Genomic DNA, 22965 nt, shown 5'->3' with positions numbered 1-22965 from the left:
AGAATAGAGGTGTGTGAAAAGTTCTGTGGCTCCTTTAGTGATCAAATTAGATGAAGTGCTCTAATTTCAGCCTCTGATGGTGTGTCTGTGGCAGAGGTTTGTATAATTTGATGGAATTTTTCACCTCAGCTGCCTAATACACTCAGTAAGCCACTGAGTTCAATTTGTTCATGCAGGCAATCTCAAATTTCCTTAGTCGCTGTGTGGCTATTGAGTCTTAGCTTATGGGCTCATGTCTTTCATCTTCTCTTCCTGTGCTGCCAGCATATGCTTCCCTTCCTAAGATATCCTCATTCTGGGATACTGGCTACTCAGAGATTCAGATGGCCTCCAGAGTGTGCTGGAAGGAGAAACTCTGAGAGGATTGGCAGCAAGTCTGGAAAGACGGATGAAGATTTAGAGGGTCCTAAAAATGATCCAGGTCTTGGCTTCAGACTCTTGTCTGCCTGCGGGAAACAGGATGAATTCTGGCGATGAGGCCATACTGAAATGCTATCAGCCTAATTAATATGGTGACATCACATCATAGACGTTCACCTTTCCTTGGAACCAGATGTAGCCTGTCTGCCTGGAAGACTTTGGCAGGCTCAGACAACTTCTGAGTCTTCTTTCTTACAATCTGATCCTGTGTTGCACTTGAACTTTTTATGCTTCCATAAAATGAACACTTTCAGGACTGACTCATCACCTCCCTTACAATACCAGGTCCCTTTCTGGACCTCCTCACATCTGAGCTTCATATTCTCATTCTCCAGGCTGCCCAAGTTCAATCTCCAAGCCACTTTTGGTTCTTCCATTTTTCTCTTCCCTCTTGATATTCTTCTGTGAGATATTGATAAATGAGATAGAATATGGAAAGCATAAAATATGTGATACCTGAAACATACTAGGCACTCAACAAGTGACAGTTCGCTTTCTCTTCCACCATCTCTTCCTGCTCTGGGCATTAGAACAGTTCCATGCTCCTCTCACTGAGCCCCACTGTTTCTCTCTCTCTATTCCATACTATACAACGTCACCATAGGCATGCTCTACAGTGTTCCTACTCACAAGCCTTATGTCTAATCCCCTGCAGCGAGTTGACTTGTGTTCCTCAAAAAGCTGTATCCAAGTCCTAACCCCCAGGATATGAATGTGACCTGGCATGGAAAAAGGGTCTTTGAAGGTGTGATTAGTTTAAGGAAGATGAGATCCTCCTGGATTTAGAGTGGACCCTAGAGACGATGACAGGTGTTCTTATAAGAAGAAGGGAAGACCATGTGAAGATGGAGGCAGAGATTGGAGTGATGCATCTTCAAACCGAGGAATAGCAAGGATTGCCCACAGTCACCAGAAACTAGAGATAAAGGTATGGAATGGATTATCCCTCAGAGCCTCCAGAAGGAACTAATCCAACCAATACTTTAAACTCAGACCTAAAAAAGGCAAGATAATAAATTTCTAGTATTTTAAGGCCCTGAGTTTGTGGAAATTTGTTATGGCAGCCCTAGGACACTAACACACTCCTTTCGCCTGGCCCTTGGGTCCTTCTTAGTCTGGGTGTAGCCAATCCTTCCAAGGTTCTCTCTTACTACTCTCCTTTACAATCCCCCCTCTTCTGCATATTGACAGTCCTGTGATCATGTGATGGTTATTTGTTCATTTTGTCTTTTCTGACATAATCCTTTTCCCTTTTCTGAAATTCACTGTGGCTTCTCTACTTGTTCAACTCCTAATTATGAAATGAAAGATGTACCCAAGTCCACAGTGATTTCTTTCCTATTCTGAATTCTTAAAACACACATTTGACATTGAATTCTGTTTTGTTCAAATGGCACTTGTTTTACTTTTCACATGTGTGTATGTCCTTGAGATGTTTTTGCAACATAGAAAATGTTGGATAAGTGAATGAAGTCAGAAAGTACTGGTAGAGAACACAGGTGTTATGTGCTGAATTGTCTCCTCAAAAGTCATATGTTGAAGCCCTAACCCCCAGTACCTCAGAACGTGACTGTATTTGGAGCCAGGGCCATTAAAGAGGTAAGTAAGGTTAAATAAGTTCATATGGGTAAGCTCTAATCCAATTGGACTGATGTCCTTTAATAAGAGGAAATTTGGATACAGAGAGACACCAGGGGTGCAAGTGTACAGAGGGACCACCAGGGGAAGAGGCAGCAAGAGGGCAGCCATCTGCAAGCCAAGGACAGGAGGCCTGGAACAGACCCTTCCCTTATGGCCCTCAGGGGAAACCAACCCTGCTAGCACTTTGATCCTGGTCTTCCAGCCTCCAGAACTGTGATCAAATAAATTTCTGTTGTTTAAGCCACCTAGTCTGTGGTATTTTGTTATGGAAGCCATAGCACGCTAATACAGCAGGCGAAAGGCTAAGACTAAAAGTTAAAAAATAAATAAATAAACTCCTGCAAAGGGGAGAGAAAAGACGAACATATTCTCTACCTGATTGGATGACACTCTTTTCTCAAGTACCAGTCATAAAATGGCAGGTTATGTGACAGAACCATTTGTAAAGCCTAGCAACTTCTGGGTTTGTTATGAAAAGCAGCATCACTTTAGTATGAAATTCAAAGAGCTCTGAGAATGGAACTGGGACTTGGCCTTCACCTCTCTTCACCTTCTTCTAGAATGATGTTATTACCTAACCTATAGTCAGGAAGTTACCTGATGTTCTCATGAATTAATCATTAATCTAAAATTCTTTAAGGGTCTAAGTTTAGGCATTTTCTGGGATTAGTTATAAGGGTATACAGATTAGTGAACCCATTGAAGAGTTAGCTGGTGGGGCTCAGGGCAATACTGGTTATTTAATTTATTTTTATTTTATATATATATTTTTTTGCCAAGACCATATCAGTGTGTGCTTTTTTTCTTCCTCATGCTTTTGCCATCCTATAGCCTCCAGTGCTCAGAGGAAAAATAATATATTAGAATTTATTCCATATTATTCAAATTAAATTTGGAATCTTGAGCTCCCTTCTGGGAAGTAGTTTTTAGAGGCTCATTGACAGAATGTAGTATGTCCAGAAAGAAGCATCCAAAATTGTGAGGACTCTGAACACTGAGGCACCTGAGGGTGGTTGAAGTAGCTAATGTTTGGTCAGAAATATATATACAAAGGGCTCGCTATTGGATGCAGGTATCAGCGTATTCCTCGTGGCTCTTGAGGGTAAGGGCTGGGCCTAATAGGTGGACTTTTCAGAATGCTGATTTCGTTTCAACATGAAAACTTCCACTGCAGAGTCTAAACTCTTAAGGACCGAAGTAATGAGGTGTAGAAGCCTGTTGAGTGTCAATGCATTTTAGTAGCTAACAGGGTTTGGAGTTGTGACTTTACCTCTTATTAGCTGTGTGTCCCAGTCTAAGTACTTAATTTACTTAGCTTTCGTTATTTCCATCAAAATGAAAATAATGATTGCACCTATCTCATTTTGAATATTAGGTGAAATAATATACGTAAACTGCTGAGGAAGCTGATGTTAACAGGGGTGGTTTAACATGTTAAGTCACAAAGTTCATCCAGGCCTATGCCTGGTTTTGAGCTCTAGACTCTGATTTAATTATGCCACATTGTTTCCAAGTTTCCTCCCAACAAATAAAGGGGCAAAGAAGATATAAATGGGGGCTGAGGGGAGTGCATTGAAAGGGAAAGGAGTTGGCCCCTTTCCATAGCCAGCTATGTTCCTTAAGTTAGGCCACAGAGTTGACGAAATGACCTTATCTATGAATCTGTTTAAATACCCAAATAAGCAAGTTTTTTCTCTCTTGCTCCCGGTTCTCATCCCCTGTGCTTCCTCCCTTCATCACTCTCCAGCCCCCAGCAGGCTAGGTAGGAGGATCCTAATCCACAGCAGGAATGGCTCTGAGGAAGCTATTTCTTACCCATTCTTCGCCCTCTTCTATTGCTTAAGTACATAGACGGCTGTTTCTGAAAGCTTGGCTCGGTCTGGGCTCATTACAACCTTAAAAAAATATTAACCTCAGAACTTAATTCTTTTTTTTATCATTAAATATGAAAACTAAGAAGCAAGCCGAGAGGAGTAAAAGACAAAGTAAGGCTGGATCTGAAGCAGTTCATGCTTAGGAAGACCTCTGGGGATAATTTATAACCCATTACCCCCTGGGTATCTCTGTGAGATAGTCCATTCTGAGGTAGGTGTACCTTGAATTTTGTCAAAATGTATAGAGCGCCTATTAAGCTCAGTGACCTTGATAATAAGTATGATAATAAGCAGTCTGGTTGACACGTATTAAACAGGCTCATAACTGGGACGGACTAGAAAGAATATGTGCTATTTAATTGGGGATGCTTGTCATCACTAATGAACAAAAAGAAAGGGTTTGGAAAGTTCTTTGAGATATTTACTTGAAAATACCACCAAAATTTCAGATAAATACAGTATCTGAGGTAAAGCTACTATGTACTGAGAATGATTTCATTGTGCTTTGCATACATTATATTGTTTGGTCCTCACAACATGTTGGCAAGATTGACATTATTATCCCTATTTTACAGATTAGAAAACTAGGTGCAGAGAGATTCAGTAACATTCCCAAGATCACACAGTACTATAAATCTAAAAATTATGTTATGTACACTTTTTTGAAAGTCACGTTTTCCTGCACCCAAATTATGAAGAACCATAGATGGAATTGAAGAAATAGGCTTCATGATATATTTTTTCTTCTCATAACAGGTGAATTTACTTTATTCTTCCTGCCCAAACTGTAAAATATCATTTTGGGCATGCCAACTAAAGAAACGTCACTAGCCACCCAGCTCTGTGAGGATTACATCATTAGCCACTGCAGTCGCTGAACTTTAATCCACCCTGAAAGGAGGTCAGGGTGGAAAACAGGAATGAGGCACTCTGTGCTCTGGGCAAACTGGCAGGACAGGCCTTCAGATAGATATTTTCAGGAGAAATTTTTAAAGAACTTGGATTCTTGCATCTTCCCATACCTAGAAAAGCACTAAAACCATTAACCAAGATATTTGCTCCTCGTGACTAGCAGTAATCTTCTACCAAGGGGGTAAGTGCTGGTGGCACTCACCGCCTTCTCCAAAATCACACATGTGCAGACCTCCCCCCTTACCTCTTTGGAGCAGGTCCTCAGAGCTATCTGGGAGGATGTCTCCAGGCTATAGTCCTCAGTAAGTCCCCAAGTAAAACTGAAACTCAGAGCTCTCACATTGTACATTTTTATTTCAGTCAACTGGCACCATTCATATTACACAGATTTATTGTTCAACTGTGCTCAGCTTTTTCAGTAAAATTAGAAGAAACTCCAATTTTCAAACAGGTATATGTGCATTAAGAAGAAAACTACCATGTGATTTTAGATATGGATGTTAATTCCTAAACATTAGTTATTATTTCTGCACCCAAGTGCTTAGAATGTTTAAAATGCAATATATTCGTGTGGATTTTTCAAGTATTTTGGAGCATATATGAGACATGTTTGTGCATATCTAAGTTTTATACATATGTATTTATTTTAAGTTATATGAGTACTGAGTACAGTGTACATACAAGATATGATATTCACATGTTATTTCATTTTTTGAGAGAACTTAACCCTCACAATTATTAACTGTGCATAAAATCTAAATAGCAGATATAACATATTGTATAGGTTTGACTACTCATTCAGAATAGCCGTTCTTTGCTTTTATGATATTGGGAAGAGAAAAGAGTTAGTAAAGAAATAGAAGCATTCCTCAAGCCCCTCTTCTCTAAAACGTATTCCATATACTCTCCTGAACGGTCTGGAATATCCTTCTCTGCAGCTACCCCATCACCCTCTCAATGCAGTGGGAAAGTCGGTGGGTAATTGGGTCCAGATTGGAGATGTTTAAATATTCATGAGGCTGGCAGGGGACTGGAAGGGGGTGACTGTCTAGAATGGGGGTGGGGCCGGGGGAAGTGATTAGTCATTGAAAGCTAGTGAACAATTCTGAGAAAGAGATCGAGAGACAGGGACGAAAAAGAGGGGTAGGCAGTGAGTGGGTGGGGAGAAGAGAAAAGAGGAAGAGAGGGAAGAGGAGAGAGAGAGAGAGCATGTGCGGCGAGCAGTAGCTGTGGACCTTACAGTTGCTGCTAACTGCCCTGGTGTGTGCGAGGGAGAGAGAGAGAGAGAGAGAGAGGGAGGGAGAGGGAGGGAGAGAGAGTGCGCTAGCGCGAGAGAGCGAGTGAGCAAGCGAGCAGAAAAGAGGTGGAGAGGGGGGGAATAAGAAAGACAGGAGGAAAGGAGAGAAGGCAGGAAGAAGGCAAGGGACGATACGACCATGCTGTGCTGTATGAGAAGAACCAAACAGGTAGACCTAAAGATTTTTACTTCTTGCTGTTGTGAAATTACCAGAGTGCAATATTTCCCTGTAAAGGTAGAAAAAATATTTGAACCGCTTCTGCTCTGGCCATGGTGCTCGCGTTTCCTTAGCATATGGTAACTGATGCTTGCATCCCGGCTTTTATTCTATTCTTTCACAGTCTGCTTTTGGAATGCTGCTACTAATTAGGATGAGGTTAGAAAAAATACGCCTGTTTGGCTAGAAAAAAAAAAAAAGATTTTTTTGGCTATTAGTAAATGTTCAGCGCTTTAGGTCTCTGGTTTTGCGGATGTGGATATGGAAATGGGTGTGGAGGAGAAGACGTGAGCTCTACCTACAAGATGGGGAAGCAATCCTTTATATTATTTGCAAAAAGCAGGGTTGAAAGAATAATATTCAGTTATGAGTATTGCTTGTTCTATCGTACATTTTTTTCACATGTGCTGCGGAAGAAGCCTTATTTCCTACATGCATGAGCTTCACATGGGTGCAGGCATTAATGGAAACACATGTGAAGGTTTAATTGGTGTACTTATTTTTCAATGAATGAATGAAACTGTAATTTGGGAGTTTTTTTTTTTTTTTTTTTTTTTAAGAGAATCTAGAGACAACTGGGGCTGGGGGGAGAAACTGGCCGAGTAGAAGGGGAAAATCCCCTTCCCAAGACCAGCAGCCGATTGTGCACCAGCTGGTCCGAGGAGAGGGTGGACCACGCCCCTAGGAGATTCGAGCTCCGTTGGGATGGGAAAGACGAGCCCGAGTATTACCTGTTGGAAATCAGGTCTCTTCTGCCCTTCCTTTGCATCCTTCCTGGAATTGTAGTGACCAAAGACGGACTAACATTCCGGATAATAAGCATGGTGACTTATTTTCATCAGGAAGAAGGACACAAACAAGATAAGCAAGAATCAGAGTCCCCTCCCTCTCTCCCCCACTGCTCAGGTTTTTCTTCCATTTCAAATTGCTCACTTATTTCTTGAAAGACGTTTTAGAAACTTGATTGGGGTGAGGGTGGGGAAGAATGACTAGTACGGTATTCCGCAGCAACAGACAGTGCCGTGGCATTCTGCAAAGGGAGCTTTCAAACGTTGACCGGAACACGTTTGAGTGATATTGGCGAAGGTTAAGGAGAAAAATGGGTGTGAGATTTGGGTGAGTGTGTGCTTGTACGTGTGTGTGCGTCTCCCTGCGAGGGGAAGCGGTCTTGGTCAAAAAAGACCTTTGCACGCTGGTTGCCTTCGGGTTAGGGTGCAAGAGATAGGATTTGGGCATTATTCCTGTGCAGGTATTGCATAGGGGGCAATTTGTAATACACTCGCTGAATTCGAAGAGGGTGGAGGGAGAAGTGGAGAAGAAACAGGCTGCCAGCTTTGCACATTTAGCCAGCGCCCTGGAAGGGGGGCTGGGGGTGGAGGGCAGGGGGCGGGGTAGTGAGGATGAAGGAGAAGGAAGAGGAAGGGGAAGGGAGACAGAAGCAGAATCTCAGAGCAGTGAGTGGAGAGGGTGGAGAGGCAGGGCAAAAATAAATAGATGATAGATAGATAGGGAGATAGATACAGAGATAGATAGATAGATGATAGATAAAGTATCAGGCACCTGGGGTTTTGTGAGTGGTTTGTGTAAGGGTATTTGGGGAAGAGCATCAGAGTCTTACATGTGGCACTTCCCTAAACTGCTATATGATTCCAGAGATTGATGCTTCCGTTGGCTCATTTTTCAAACCAGGATATTTCCTCTCCTTGTCTTCCTTCATTCTAATACATAAATGCAGTAGATACAGGTGGCTGGGCTAAGCACACTGTCAAGGAAATGTTCTGAGGTTGCCCACCTGGTGAGCTGCAGAAATAAAACTTAGGAAGGTGGAGCCCTAAGGAAGACAATGCTATTCATTAAAAAAGCTTTAATTTGGGGGAAGAAAAAAATATGCTGGTTTACAACTTTTTGCCACCCTATGTATACATATACATGTATACACATGCCGCCTCTGACAAAGGAAACCAAGCATGATTTTTCGAAAGGGAATTGAGGCTAAAGAAATTCCCTTCCCCAAAAGGGGGCAGCTGCCTTCATTTGGGTCCTCTTACTGACAGCCTCAAGTATTCACTAGGATATGTGCAAAGTGATGAAGCTGAAATTGTGTGTTTAGGGAGTTGTAGAAATTCACATGTAAATGTGTACAGTATCCACATACTTTATGTACAACAGTCATGTGTGTACTCTGTGTGGTTTCCATATGCCGGCATGTGTTTTTGCATAATTCATATTCAAGACAGAAAATTGAAAGGTATAGAAATAATCCTATTTTGCCATAAATTTTATACATGTGTACTTCTGTGTGAAATGGTCATGTCCCCTACTGACCACTGCTGTGTATCATTCACATAAGTCAGTATTTAGGATGCCATTAAGTCAGACTAAAGGAAATGGTGTATTCAGGGCGTGGGCTCACACTCACTGACTGGCATTTCTATAGCCTGAGTACTTATGTCTCACACAGGTTTTGTGCTTGTGGGTGAAATGATCCTTTATCATTCATGGCAGAATCCGATTGTGTTTATCTTTTTTCTGCCATCTATTCATCACCCTAGCCCTTAATAGGGAATAAAACCAGGGCAAAAACCTGCAAAGGTCTGAACTCTGCCACACCCATGAAATCCAGCAGAAACGTGGGAGGGGGCTGGAGGGATTGCACTTCCTTCCTCTTCCACTTGAGCTGCATAAAGAAGCCGTCCTGGATTTCCAAGTTGTAATACATTGAGAATGGCTGAGAAGAAAGCATAAATGATCTTTATTAGCCATTCATTACCACTATAGATTATTATAGCAGAAAGAAGAGAATGAGAGTGGGTGGAGAGGAGAAGATGGTAAAGGAGTGGTCAAAGGAGGAATAAGATAAAAGAATCCCTGACATTTTATTGGCTTCTGATTTTTCAAATGTCTTGGGGCTAACTTTAAATAGCTTAATTACCATGCGTTTGCAGATGATGAAAAACTTGCAAGATCTGTGTCCACAAAGCAAGAAAACTGCAAGGTGTTTCTTTTGTTTAAAAATAAAGACTTTAATTTGTAATCGAAGTAAAGAACACCAGCGCAAGCAAGAAGCCCTTCTAGCCCTCACGCCTTCAATCCCCCCCAACAGCTGCATTTTTCCACATACAACAAATAATTCTTATCTTCGCTGGATCTGTGGTTCAGAATTCCAACCTGGCTGTGCTTTTCCCTTGCAGTGTTGGAAAGGTGTGGAAGGACGCTGCCTTGCTGATTGGTGCAGATTCCTCCTAGTGATAAATTGGATTCCTCCTAAATCTCACCGAGCCACACCCAGTGTCACCCAGGGACTAAATGAATTAATTAAATGGAAGCATCGTACTTAATGTAATTGAAACTGTTCTTTTTTTTTTAAATGGTGACTTCCACCACACATTTCCAAATTTAAACAGAAGAAGAAATCATTTAAAGGGCATTTTTTTTCTGCCAAATTATCTAGACTCACAGAGAATCTTAGAGAATTAATGGTGAATCTAGAAATGCATTAATATCTGGTGACTCTATAATGCCTTCTAACCCATGCCAAGGTGGATACACAACGATCCCTGCTCTCCCATGCTGACAGTCTGTAACTCTGCTCCCCTCCTTCCCCACCCATGCTGAGGCAATTGGGATAAGAAAATATAGGGTTAACTTTCTCTCTTGCTGAGCTGGCAAAACTACAGAAAACCGTTCATGCTTTCTGCTAAAGGGCAGCACTCCTGTTCACTGAGAGGAAGAGTAGCTTAGGGTCTCCTTCGCCTCCATCATAGTGAAACTGGGGCTGATGAATCTACATACTTCAGTTTTACCTGGCTCCATAAGGAAAAGGGAGGGGGGGGTGTCTTTGAGGCAATGGTAGGTGTATCTATTAACCAAATGTTTCCCTTGTTCATATTGATAAAGTAAGACAAGTCTGAAATCTTCTTCTAATATTAAAGGGACATTTCAAAGGATGCACATACTCAGGTCATCAAAAGAGAAGGTACAGCATTTACCTAATCACTTCCCTATTAGCTGTCATAGAGGCATTTAGGCAACCAAGCATGTCTGTTGTCAATCAAAGAAGTGATTGTGGGCAGGAATTCTCCCTTCTGAATTTCTGAAGTGTGGTCTGGTTGCCCCTGCACCATTGTGTTGATCTTCAGAACATTCTCTGTGGTATTGGGAAGAGCACTGAGCTGAGAGTCCTTAGTTTATACCACTTACTGATTCTGTGATCCTTGACTGAATCACATAATCTAGGGCTTCAATTTCCCTATAGTATGGAGACTTAAAAAAAAAAAAAAAGTGAAAATGAACAAACAAAAAACCCATCATTCTTACCTTAAAGGTTTTTGTAGGGACCAAACAAAATTGATATGAAAACAAAGGTCAATACAAATGTAAGAAAATTTTCTCTCTGAGGTTTGCAACATGAGTCTTGGCTTAGAAATTGCCAGTCTTCCAGGATTGTCAAGTGCCTACTACGCTTCCTTTTCCTGTTAGAGAGTAGTTCCTTCCGCTGGTCGTTGATTCCTCCTCTTCATCACTCCCCATTCACTATCCCATTTACTTTAATAAGGCTTCTGTTCCCATAATTCCGTTGAAACATATTCTGAAAAAGACACCATATCCAGTTACTCTTTAGTTCACATCTCATTTGATATGTCTTTGGTATTTTGTATTGTTGCCCATTCCTCTTCCTGAAACTGTCTCCTCATTTGGCCCCATCATAGTTCTCCTTTTTCTCCTCCCTCTCAGATAGGTCCTTCTCCATTCTTCTTTGCTGGCTTCTTTCACTCTCTCCCTCCCCAAATATCAATTATCTCCTGGTTATTTATCTTGACGCCTTTCTCTTCTTATTCAACACTCTAATTCTAGGTGATCTCATCCACCTCCAGAGCTTGTAACCACCTGTGTGATTTCCAAATCTGTAGACTGGATCTCTCACCTGAGTTCTGATCCATAGATATCTCTGTCTAGATATTTCAGAGACACCTATGCTCCTTATGAACAAAGTCAAACTCAGTGTCTCCCATTTTGTACCTCTTAGTCTTCCTCCAAATTCCCACCCTTATTGCTGTAACACCATCTATCCAGCTTCCAAACTCTAGGAAAATGGGAGTGATCCTAAAAGTATTCTTTTCTTTCAGTCCCCAAATCTAGTTAGGAAATTCTTTGATTCTAGTTAAAAAGATTTTGAATTCATCCTCTGCTTTTTCATCTCCACCACAAATAAGCTGATTCTGACTTTCATTACCTCCCATCTGGACAAAGACAATAGCTTCTTACATGGACTCCCTACCTCCATCTTGCTCTCCTTCCGTTCTTGCAAGCAACATTGCTCTTATCTTCACCTAACACAAGTCTGACCAGATTGTTTCCCTCCTGACAATCTTCTAATAGTTCCCTGTTAACAGTAAGCTAAATACAAACTCCTCAGCATGGATTGCATGAACTAGTCTTCCTTTTTTTTTTTTCTTTAATTTGGCCGTGCTGCAAGGCATGCGGGATCTTAGTTCCCTGACCAGGGATTGAACCCGTGCCCCCTGCAGTGGAAGCGTGGAGTCCTAACCACTGGACTGCCAGGGATTTCCGGCATGATCTAGTCTTGACTATCTTTCCAGTGCCATCTTCAAGCACCTCTTCTCTCAATGACACTACATCAGTATTTCAGGCCTGCCTTGATGTCTTTGCTCTATGCCTAGAAAATTTCATTTCCCTCTCAGAATAGAAAATTGCCACTCCACCAGTAAGAGTTAGCTCTTTTAAGCCATTCTTGTCCTCCCTGATGTTAAGTTTTCTTCCACCTTCTTTGTGACCACACTGTAGTTTGTACAATCACTATTATATCACTTGTTACACTATACAGCATTTGTTTTTTCACATACTGGTGTCCATACTGTGAGCTGCTTAAGGGAAAGGGTGAAATCTTGATTATTTTTCTATCGCCAGTGCCTACCACAATGCTTGGCACATAAAGTAACGGATTTTAACTGTGGATAATCTGTTTGCTAAATGAATACAGAACTAGGTTTACAGTCTTTCCATAAGTTGTGGCATGTCTAAATGGATGGACCACTACTAGATATTTTTTTAATCTATTGGCATCAAATTTTGAAGTGGAGCTAATCATCATTGATTCTTGTTATTGACCTATAGACATGAAAACCATCAGTTTTTTTTTTTTAATTGGGGTATAGTTGTTTCACAATGTTGTGTTAGTTTCTACTGTACAGCGAAGTGGAGTTCCCTGTGCTACACAGCAGGAAAACCATCAGTTTTTAATGAAAGCAGAGACAAAATGCAAAATGAGCCCAAGTATACTGTGTTGCTACAAACTATTATAACTGGTACTATCTGAAAACCTCCCTTTGATGTCCACCAACCAGTGTAGCAGCCCCACCCTCTGAGGGTAGGAGAGTCCCAGGTAGACCCACGGTTATCATCGTCTTGGATCTTCTCGTGCCCTTCCTTTTGGGCCCCAAGTGCTTAACACCTATTGCTTTGTTGCACAGCTATTCCAAATAGTCCCTGACTCAATCCCTCACTACTCTTAGTTATTTCATTGATCACACAAACTTTAAAAAATGCTTGTAGTGTTGGCCTGTGCTCAGGGGCCCACGCCCAAGGATTAATTCCAGTTTCATTTGGGTATCTTTTCTGCCCACAGAACTAGCCATATAATAATATTCCACAAAGAGAAATCTTGCATGAAGGTAAAGGGAGGTTGAATGGTAAGTAGTCCATCAAATGTCTGTTAAATGAATGAGAATCAGGTCAAGTTTACCTTTCTTAGGTTTGAATTGGCTGAAGGAATTTGGATTCTGAGGTAGGCCTCATGTGGCCAATATGGGGTACACTGTGGCTACAGCTTTACCTGAAAATACTCATTGCCAGACCCTAAGTGCTGGATTTTCTCTGACTGAATTGGCATGGCCTTGAGAACAGTAAGACAAAATGATCTATTGGTGAAGTTGAATAGTGTTTCGCAGTCTCCACACCCTTATTTTATATCTTGCTCATGGCTCTCAATCTCTTTCTTTGAGTTGTCCTATTTTTTTTCTCCTCCCCTCGGGTCCAAGTGGAGTTTGTCTAATTAAGTAATGCCAGCTCATAGTGGGGGAGACCATAACAGGAGACTTTTAAGAAAAAGTGTGTCCCTTCCAACTTTCCAAATAGGTATTTTAGGCAAAACTGGTACATTAAGGTATGTCTGACACATAGTAGCCTCTCAACAAAAAATATTTATTGAGGGAATAAATGTAGGAAGGGAGGGATCATTATGATGGGCCATTAGGGGATATGTTTTGGTACAGAAGATCATAGTTATGTACCTGTTGAGAGGTGGCTCTGTGTAAACACACACTCAGCTCTATTGGTCCTCCTCTCAAGGTGGTGGTGGTCAAAGTTACAATTCCAGCCCTTGTCTGCTAGAACAGAATGATACCCTTGCAGTGAGTTCAGGTTGTAGAATGGGAGTGTGACCCTCCAGATTCCCTATCCTTAATTATTTACAGATCTTATTTTCTTAGATGTTGTTTGTTTAATGTCCTGTTTCATGTCTTTGTAGTGGAATAAACCCTACCCTGGGTTCTAGACCTGGCTCTGCCAATTGCTTGTCGTGTGACCTTGGGTAAGTAACATCATCTTTCTGAGCCTCAGTTTATTCATCTATGTAAGTGGGCACATAAAAAGAATATACTCCAGATCCAGACTTACCTTTTCTACTAGGCTGGTGTGAGGCTCACATAAAGTGATAAAAATAAAAGTGTTTTGCAAACGATGTGTTTTTCAAGTGTAAAGTATTATTAATTGAGGAATTCCACATATTGAAACCTAAAGTACTCACAGTTCTATGCCAAGAAGTACCCTTGCTCTCTGTATAGAATATTCACACATTTCACATTCCTACACCTCCTCTCCTTTTCTCCACAGAGTGAATATTAACCCTGCTAATGGATGGGAGCATAGTATGTCTTTATCATTTCCTTTGAAAACTTCAGTGACAGAACTTAAATAAGCAAATATTCAAATTGTCATGCGACCCCAACGATCAGTTCAAAGGCATTAGAAATATGCACTATTTTTCTTTTTATCTTTTTCTGTTTTAGTCTGTTCTGCACATTTAGATTTCTCTTTCCATTTGTTAAATTGGCTGCTTCTCCCCTATCCCCATCCTCCCCCCCCCAACCACCTCACTTCCAAACTGGGTTCTCAGCACTAAGATTACCAGGCATGCTGTGCTCACATCAATCACATGAGAACCCAGTCAGGCAGAATAGTAGAGAGGGAATGTGGAGCTGATTGGGAGATTGAAAATGGGGATGAAGCCTAGTTGGGGAAAGCACTGTTCAAAGATGATCACCTGAGTACAATTTTCATACAACCTCAGGGTTTCTCATTGCTTCAGGAATTAACCTTGATCAAAAGTGGTATACAGTCCTGAGTCTTTTCCAACTCAACTCTAATACCATAAAAAATCTAAACTTTCAGGATCTCTACAAAGAACATTTCAGTTCTCCTATGTCCCTGGTTAATTTGGATGTTATCTATTTAATAATACAAAATTTATCCAATTCTCATATAAGCAATAAATTCTTGCAACCCAAAGGATCTGATTTCTTAATGTATGGATAATATTTGAAAATATTTTTAAGCATAACAATAGGATCAAGTTTGTCTAAGAGATTTGCTTTTCCTAGAAGCCAGAAGTTTAACATAGAAAAAGTAATATCCTGGATATTTTGAAAAATACTTTATAAAGGGGGCTTATATAGAGTTTGATAGAAAGATACATTAACTAGAAATTTGCAAATATGCAGGTGTCCAGAGGGAAGCAATTATTTTTTGGATTATATTTACAGTTGGTTAATGATCACCTTTAATCTTTCACTCTAGCCACCTGTCTGTGTCTTGCTCTGCTTCTGTCTCTCTGTGTGTGTCTGTCTGTCTGTCTCTCTCTGTCTCTCTCCACACACACACACACACACACACACACACACACACACGTACTTGTATTATTTATGTCTCCTTTTATTGGGTACAAGTAACAGACACCACTTTTAATGGTCTAGAAAAGGGATCTATTGAAAGGAAACTAGATATCACATGAAATTAAGAAGTTGAACAGCCAAGCTTAAGGGAACCAGAGTAGATCTGGGAACTTCAACATAAGGAATTCATAGACTTTCTTTCTGGAGCCCTGCATTTAAAAGACTCAGTTGCTAATAACCCCAGCTTCTCTGGCTCTCAATTAGAAATTCTAGCTAAGAAACAGAAATATATCTATGTACATACACATATACAGAGAGAGAGAAAAAGAGAGAGAGAGAGAATATGAGAGAAAGAATGAGACTGAATGAATCTGACTGGTCCTTCTCAGTTCAGCTAGTTACCAATAGAACAATCATCTCTAACTGGATGAAGGGCCAGATCACGTGATTTAGACAATTTCTGGAAATTCACACCTGTGAATCTAGGTAGAGAGTAAATTGGCTGAGAAAGAGTCTCCTGTATGTCCATAATAGGGAAGCTTACCGGATTAGGAGGGATTTACCTCAAATGTGGTAGATCACTATTTTCCCTTTGGCTGTTTTCATTTAGCCTGTGTTATATATTCTTATTATTGGTAGGGTTATCACCACCGATGACTCTGAAAGGAAGCAGTAACCACACAGATAACTGATCTCATGAGCTTTTATATCTAAAAAAGAAAAGTTAAGGCAAATCTCCACAGCTAGAGTTGACAAGCATTTTTTTCACTTTTTTCCAGAAGCTGAACTCTGGCAGGTTCCACCTGACTAAGAGGAATATCAGCTACCATATGCTCTTGCTAATTTGGCATGGTATAACTTTGATCTAACTTTTCCTTTTTGGTTTGTGGGATTCGTTTCTGCAAAAGGATTGGGCAATAACGGGTGTAAAACATCTCCCTTGAATTTATATCAGAGAAATGCTATTCCTTGATATTAGTCATCTCATTTTGAATGCCCTTAAATTAATTCCAGCAGTAATCATCATATTTATCTATTTTTAGCAAATTGGCACTTTCTAAAACATTGAGCTGTTGTCTCCATATGCACCAGTTTGCTCTAAATGTAGAATTTTGGTAATTAGCCTTACATCCATTATTTGTAATCCCAGTTCCAATAACTATTCAAAATGTTATTTTTAAATGAAAATTTGAAAGACCCTAATGTCTTCCCATTAATGACTATATAAAAGAGCTAGATGAAGCAAAGAAAAAATAAATGAAATGATCTCCAAAGGTTAAGCAAACTCAGGAATTGGCTGCTTTTCTAAATGGCTTCAGAACCTCTTAGTCAGCACAACCAGCCTAGGAACTAGCCTAGACTAGGAGCTGTTAAAATGCAAACCCTCTTCCCACTCCTACTTGCTTTTTGGTTCAGAAACCAATTTACCAGTTTGGAGTATAAACTGAGAAGTAAAAGCTCTTCTTAATAGCCAAACTAGATCCTCAACAGCTAGTCTAAAAGATGCATTGCACAGTTCTACTCAAACTCCAGTAGAGGCAATTGTCTCTTGTAAAGAGAAATTATTGGTTTCTAAATAACTAACTTGCAATTAGATTTCTAGATCCATATTGTATTGGGGTTCTAATGGGGGAAGGGAAATAAGCATTGAGTATATTTAGGGTGGACATTGCCTTTCAAAGCCCTTTTCTTTAAATCTTTATTTGAGAGATGTAAAGGAATAATGAGACTTTATAAGTCATCCACCTTAAACATCCCCCATTTCATCTTCAGCTAGGCATTTGGAGAATTTTTCTTCCAAAGTTTTACTGGATTAATATTTCTAAAAATATCTGAGATTTTCAAAAGGAAAGAGAGAATATTATCTCACTTAAAAAATATTGGCTCTTTCTTTAGATGAATCTGATTTGGGGGTTTGATTTATTCAGTTTTGGTAATTTATTTAGTTTTTTTCTGAAGAGTAAGCACCATTTGCAATCTTCCCTTAACCACTGCATTTCAAGGACTTATTTACTCCAATGAAAGAGAAGGCGATTCTGTTCTTTATCGCCTTGGAAAGCTACTCTGGAGAAATCAGGTTGGTATTTAGTATTCATTTGAATAAATCTTTCATGCTAATCTAAATTCAGTGCTCTTCATGTCTTTGATTGCCTTTGATTGAGAATACAGAGTGATAGCTTTTGATAACTCAGCCAGATTTGTGTTCCATACTGATGGACAGTTAACTGGAGAGCTGTATAGAAAACATCAACAAGATCTAGTTTCTTGCATACTTTCTTTCATCTTGAACTTCATACCTTACCCCTTTGGAGTGAAACCAGTATAGAAGAGGATATGAAGAGGACTATTCTTGAAAAGGGAGGAGGAGTTATAAAATAGAATTACCATTCGGAATTGGGCCATTGCCCTCCAGTGAAAACTGTCATGGGAACGTAAGACCACAGATAGCTCAGACTTCACTTCTGAACATCATCTGGAAGATACAGTAAGCCCAAGAATAAGCGTATTTAGGAAAGAATCCAAGAAGTTTGGGCACTAGTCTACTTAAGTATACTTAAGCATACTTAGGACCCAATTCAGTTTTTATCCTCACTTAAGTGAAAAGAAACTTGATTTTTGGTGAAAAATAAGACTATGTATCTTTCAGTAATTATGGGTTTTCCTGTAGCCTCTATAATTCTATGTTCTCATTCTAGTGTCACTGGAAACTGATTGGCTCATGTATAGACTGAAGTTTATTTTATTAAGTATGTCTTATCAAAATTGCTATTTTTACTGAACTTAGGTATATTGTAAAAATCCATCCATAGGGGACCAAACTATGAGAACCACAGGAAAACCAATAGAAAAATTAACTTTCCCATAATCTGAGATTTCCAGATATTAAAAACATTATTATTTTTTCTTTTATTTTTTTGTTACCACCTCAGAAAGTGTCATGTTAAGCTAATTATCTTCTCCCTAGATTAGACCTCTGACTCCCCTACTCTTGACAATATCTTTTTATAGACAACAGACATTCCCAGTTATCCAGCTCATAATATGGAAATAATTACTCTACCTTCCCTCATGAGAGCCATACTATTGGTTACCAAATTCTGTTTGCAATGTCTTTTATGTCTTAGCCACACTTAGCATGAATTTAAGTATTAGTGTCCCTATACTTTTGTTTATTGTCATTTCCACTACTTGGAAAGTCCCCTTGGTGCCGAGTTCAATTTCACCCACACTCTGAGGCTGGAATCATGAGTCATCTCATTTGTGAAGGCTTTCCTGATGACCAGTGACTTCTTCCCCTCTTAGATCTTCAGTATCACATGCTACCGGTCCTGTTTATTCAGCCTTCACTAAACAGAGGCTTACTTGATTATCCATTGGTATTTGTATATACCTGATCTTCCAGAACTAGTTTGCAAACTCTTTGAAGGTAAGGTATCGAGTTCAGAGCCTGGCTCAAGAAACACATTTGATTGTCTCTGAGGGAGTGTACAGGACAAATAGATGGATCTGTAAACTCTCAGAAAGACAAGTGGAGCTATCTTGCATGACCTCTCTGGGACATTTGAAACCATGAAACATGCCTTCTCTTTACTTTCTTGGCTCCATAACACCTATTTCTGCTGTTTTTTCTCTTCTCTATCCTTGGTTTCACATTCTTTTTTTTCTCCCTTGGCTCCTCTTTCTATCTCCGCTCCTGAAAAGTTGTTGTTATGCAGGCTTTTGTCCTTATTCTTGCATGTTCTTAGTCAACAGAAGCTCCAAGACTAATCTAATCCGTGCCCACAACTCCTACATGACTAATGGGTCTCAACTTCTCCAGGCTCTCTAGCCAAGTCTACTTCCTGGGCTCTAGAGCTTTGTATCTAACTGTGCACTAGAAATCTTGTCCTGATGACCCACAGGAGCCCAATCTCCACATGTCCTAAAAATAAGTCTTCATCTCTTTATCCCAAATCTCTTCCCCATTCGCATCCAGTCATCTAAATGGAAATGGAACCCTGATTCATTCCCCCAGTCTTCCTTTTATTGTTAGATGCTACTACTTTTTCTAGTTTCTATAAGTAGAAAACAAACAAAATAGCCATTCATTCTTCCTTTGCCATCACCCTCTACCTCAAAAATACGTCTTGTCTCTGTCCCTTTTTCTTCATCTCCACTATCATCTCTAACCCAGTTGTCTCTCATGGAGACTGACACAACAGCCTTCCCGTCTAATCTCCTGTCTTTCACCCTCAACCTTCTATAATCATTCTCCCCTCAGTAGAAAGAATGGTCTTTTAAAAAGTTTCTATCAGATCATGTGTTTCCACTATTTAAAAACCTTTGATAGCTTCCTATTTCACATAGAACCAAAACCAAACTCATTACTACTAAGGCCTATAAAAGTCTACATAATCCAGGACTTGCCCCCTCCTCTGAATTTTTCTTATAACCAAACCCTTCTTGCTCACCAAGTCTATTGGCCTCCTTTTAGTTTTTAAAACACACCAAGCACATTCCCTCTTCAAAGCCTTTGCATGTGTTACTCTCTCTACCCAGAATGCTCTTTCTCTTACTCTTTACTTGAGAGGCCTTCTGTGACAGATCCATCCGAGTGGTGTCCAGGTTACTTTCTAACACATCACCCCACTTCTTTTGTTTTCTTTAAGAATTGTTCTCAATCTGATTTTTAAAAAATTTACTTGCTAATTTTCTGGTCCCTGCCTATCTCTTCAAACTTCAAAATCTACCCCTCTTCACATCCCACACTCCACTGTAATTGTACAATTTCATGGAACAACCCAGGTTACTTCAGCCTTTCCTCCTTTCTAAACACTATTCCTTTTGCCTGGAATACCTTCCTTTCCCTTCTTTTCTACATAACACCTTTCTAATATATTTCCACAATGTGGCTAGAGTTGTATTTTTCTTTGTGGAGACTCCCTGATCCTCCAAGCAGATATGTTGATCTTTCCTTTGTGCCATCATTGTGTCTAGTACATGCCTATACTACAACATTCCACAGACTTTATTATAAATATTCATTTACATGTCTGTCTCTTTTGCTATTCTAAAAGCTCCCTTCGTGTAGGAATCATGTTTCATTTATTGTCTTATGTATATAGCCTTAGTTCAATGCTTTGCACATAATAGGCTCCCATTAAATAGAAGTTGAGTAAATGAAGCCCAAACATATGACCAAATATCAGTGTCTAATGAGTTGTATGTGATGGCAAAATTTGGTTAAGTCTAAGGCAAATGTTGCCCAATTCCCATCAATTAATCATGGAACCTGCCCACTCTGGCACACTTTATAATTAGGCACCTGATAGATATCTCACACAGAGCTAAGACCGCACAGACTTGGATTTCACCCAAGTGGTGCCAGCTGGTTGCTTCAGCAAATAACAGTGCCCATTTTGTAGAGAGATACTTCGACATGGAAAGATAGCCATACTTGACACTATAAACTTCTTATGATTTGGGCTAAGGATGAATACCAGTTTAAAGTTATATATTTTTAACCCATTAATATGCCTTCCAAGCTAGGTGCTAAACATTCAACCTTTTCATAATATCTAAAACTGGTGACTTCTGAAACCCCTCCCAGAGGAATCCTGGTGAAGTTTCACACCCTTCCTCTTTGTTAATGATATGACTTGTAGTTTCATGTACACATTCTCTTACTCCTTTTACTCTCTTTAATTTCAAATTAGAAAAAAAATATACACTATGATGTTTAATTGTTTTTTCTGGTGACTGTCTATGTGCTGTGGAAGCATCCACCTGTCTGATGTTGTTTATCCCTAAACTGATAAACAAAAGGAAAGATTTTCCTACAGGGGAATGAAGAAACAAATGGCCAGGTAATCATTGACTTAACATCTAGCATATGTCTCTTACAAAAATATGATTCCATCTGGGGAGTGGAGCTGAGGAGTAATGGATTCCCCCTTGGAATTCTGGAGAGGGAGAAATAATCTTCAGTGCAGTCTGTTTCCTTTTTAAGAATATATATGAGAATCAAGAAAACAGAAGAATGGTTCATGGTCATTAGGTAGCTAGGTCCCTTTGAACTAAAGCTATATAACATAGAGATTAAAAATACTTTTTTGGGTCTGGCTGGAAACTCAAACACTCTTTTAGATTTCTTTCTTCAGGAAATGATATTCTAAGTTTCAAGCTGCTAACTTGCAAAACAAACTTTAGAAACAAATCTCATTTATAGGTTGGGGTAATGCTCACTCCAAAATCAAATTTGGGAAGGACCAAAAGAATATAATTTTCCAGTTTAGGGAATGGATGAGCATAAGGAAGGCAAACTGAAGCAGACTTCAGCTGAAAAAAATGAGTCACTTTTCTCAGTTGTACATTTTTTATTTCAGTAATTACAGGGGAGGTGGAGAAGATACATGAGTAGTTTGGGTTGCTGAGAAAGTAGATGAGAGAAGCAAGTATTCAATGTTGGAGAAGTTGGATTGGTGGGATATGGTAGAACTTTGAAAGACCCACTGGACATGGGTGGAACTCTTGGAACCATTTCTAGAAGATGTAAATTTTAAGTTGCCAATGACCTTATCATACTCCAGGAATAGCCAACAAATCTGGGTTGTTCTGATTAAACAAAATTTCAGCCTAACTCTCTGGAACTAAGAAAGGAGTTTTCCTTGGATTCCAGTGGGTGGTCAACAGGTCAGGCCTAAGTTGGTACAAAAAGATCGGAGAATAGACTAAATAGACTAGAGGATAACAAAATCTACTAGGCACTCTCTATACATATAAGCTTGTATTGTCTCCTAACAGTAAGTGGTGCTACCTTCACCACCTGAAATCCTTTCTTTCCTCCATCTGCCAAACTATGTTCTGCCTCCAAAAATTCTGTTGAAAAATCACCTCTTTTATAAAATCATTCCAGACCTTTCCTCATTCTCCATCTGGATCCATGCTGCAATCACTATAGTAACCTCCCTAGTAAGTCTTCTTCCCCCATATAGTTTATGTGTGTGTGTGTATATGTTGCACATATATATGTATACACACAGAGAGAGAGAGAGAAAAGAGAGAAGAGAAAGAGCATTTATATGCTTTGTACTTATTGTCGTTTTCTGTTTCCCCTAGACACTGCTTAAGTTTCATTCCTGGGTTCACCACTGTTCCAGATTTCACAAGGCACTGTTCAAGGCTTCCTACTAACTACCTTTTTATTTAATCTCCCAGGGAAAAGTTGTCATTCTCTTTCACTATGTACCTGATGGTAATAATTATCATTGAGTAGTAGAGCTAAAGGGATCTTAGAGATTATCTAGTTGTTTTTTTTTAAACTTCTTTTGAGCCACAGAACTTTTGATCCCAGATATTTCTCAGAATCCAAATACATAAAATAGGTGAAAGGTGCTATTTGGCCAGAGCAGAGTTTGGTGGCCCAACCTTCTGTCTTGTCAGTCCCCTCCTCTCTGCTCTGAGGCCCCTCTGAGGAAGCCTAGGGAGCAGAATTTGGGAAACACTGATCTATGTCCAATCCTTCATGGTGCGGATGTTGGGAAGTTAAGTTATTCTGCTCAGAAAGGGCTGAGCTGGAATTTCTTCCTATGTCAGTGCCACTTCTTTCAGAGGGGTGAAAGAGGATCATGCTTTCAATTTCTGGATGTTCATATC

At 39.8% G+C, this 22965-nt stretch overlaps 1 protein-coding gene across 1 annotated transcript in view; it reads left to right on the top strand.

Annotated features, from left to right (window-relative positions):
- The first annotated feature begins 6005 nt into the window (after nt 1-6005).
- The window catches only part of GAP43 (growth associated protein 43), a 92689-nt gene continuing 75729 nt past the window's right edge, over nt 6006-22965 (top strand). The window contains exon 1 of the mRNA XM_036850677.1: nt 6006-6313. Coding sequence (XP_036706572.1) covers nt 6284-6313 — 30 coding nt within the window. The 5' untranslated portion in view covers nt 6006-6283. The remainder of the gene's footprint in view (nt 6314-22965) is intronic.

Source organism: Balaenoptera musculus, chromosome 4 (genome assembly GCF_009873245.2).
Source record: "Balaenoptera musculus isolate JJ_BM4_2016_0621 chromosome 4, mBalMus1.pri.v3, whole genome shotgun sequence".
NCBI lineage: Eukaryota > Metazoa > Chordata > Mammalia > Artiodactyla > Balaenopteridae > Balaenoptera > Balaenoptera musculus.
This window is presented reverse-complemented; position numbering and strand designations above follow the sequence as displayed.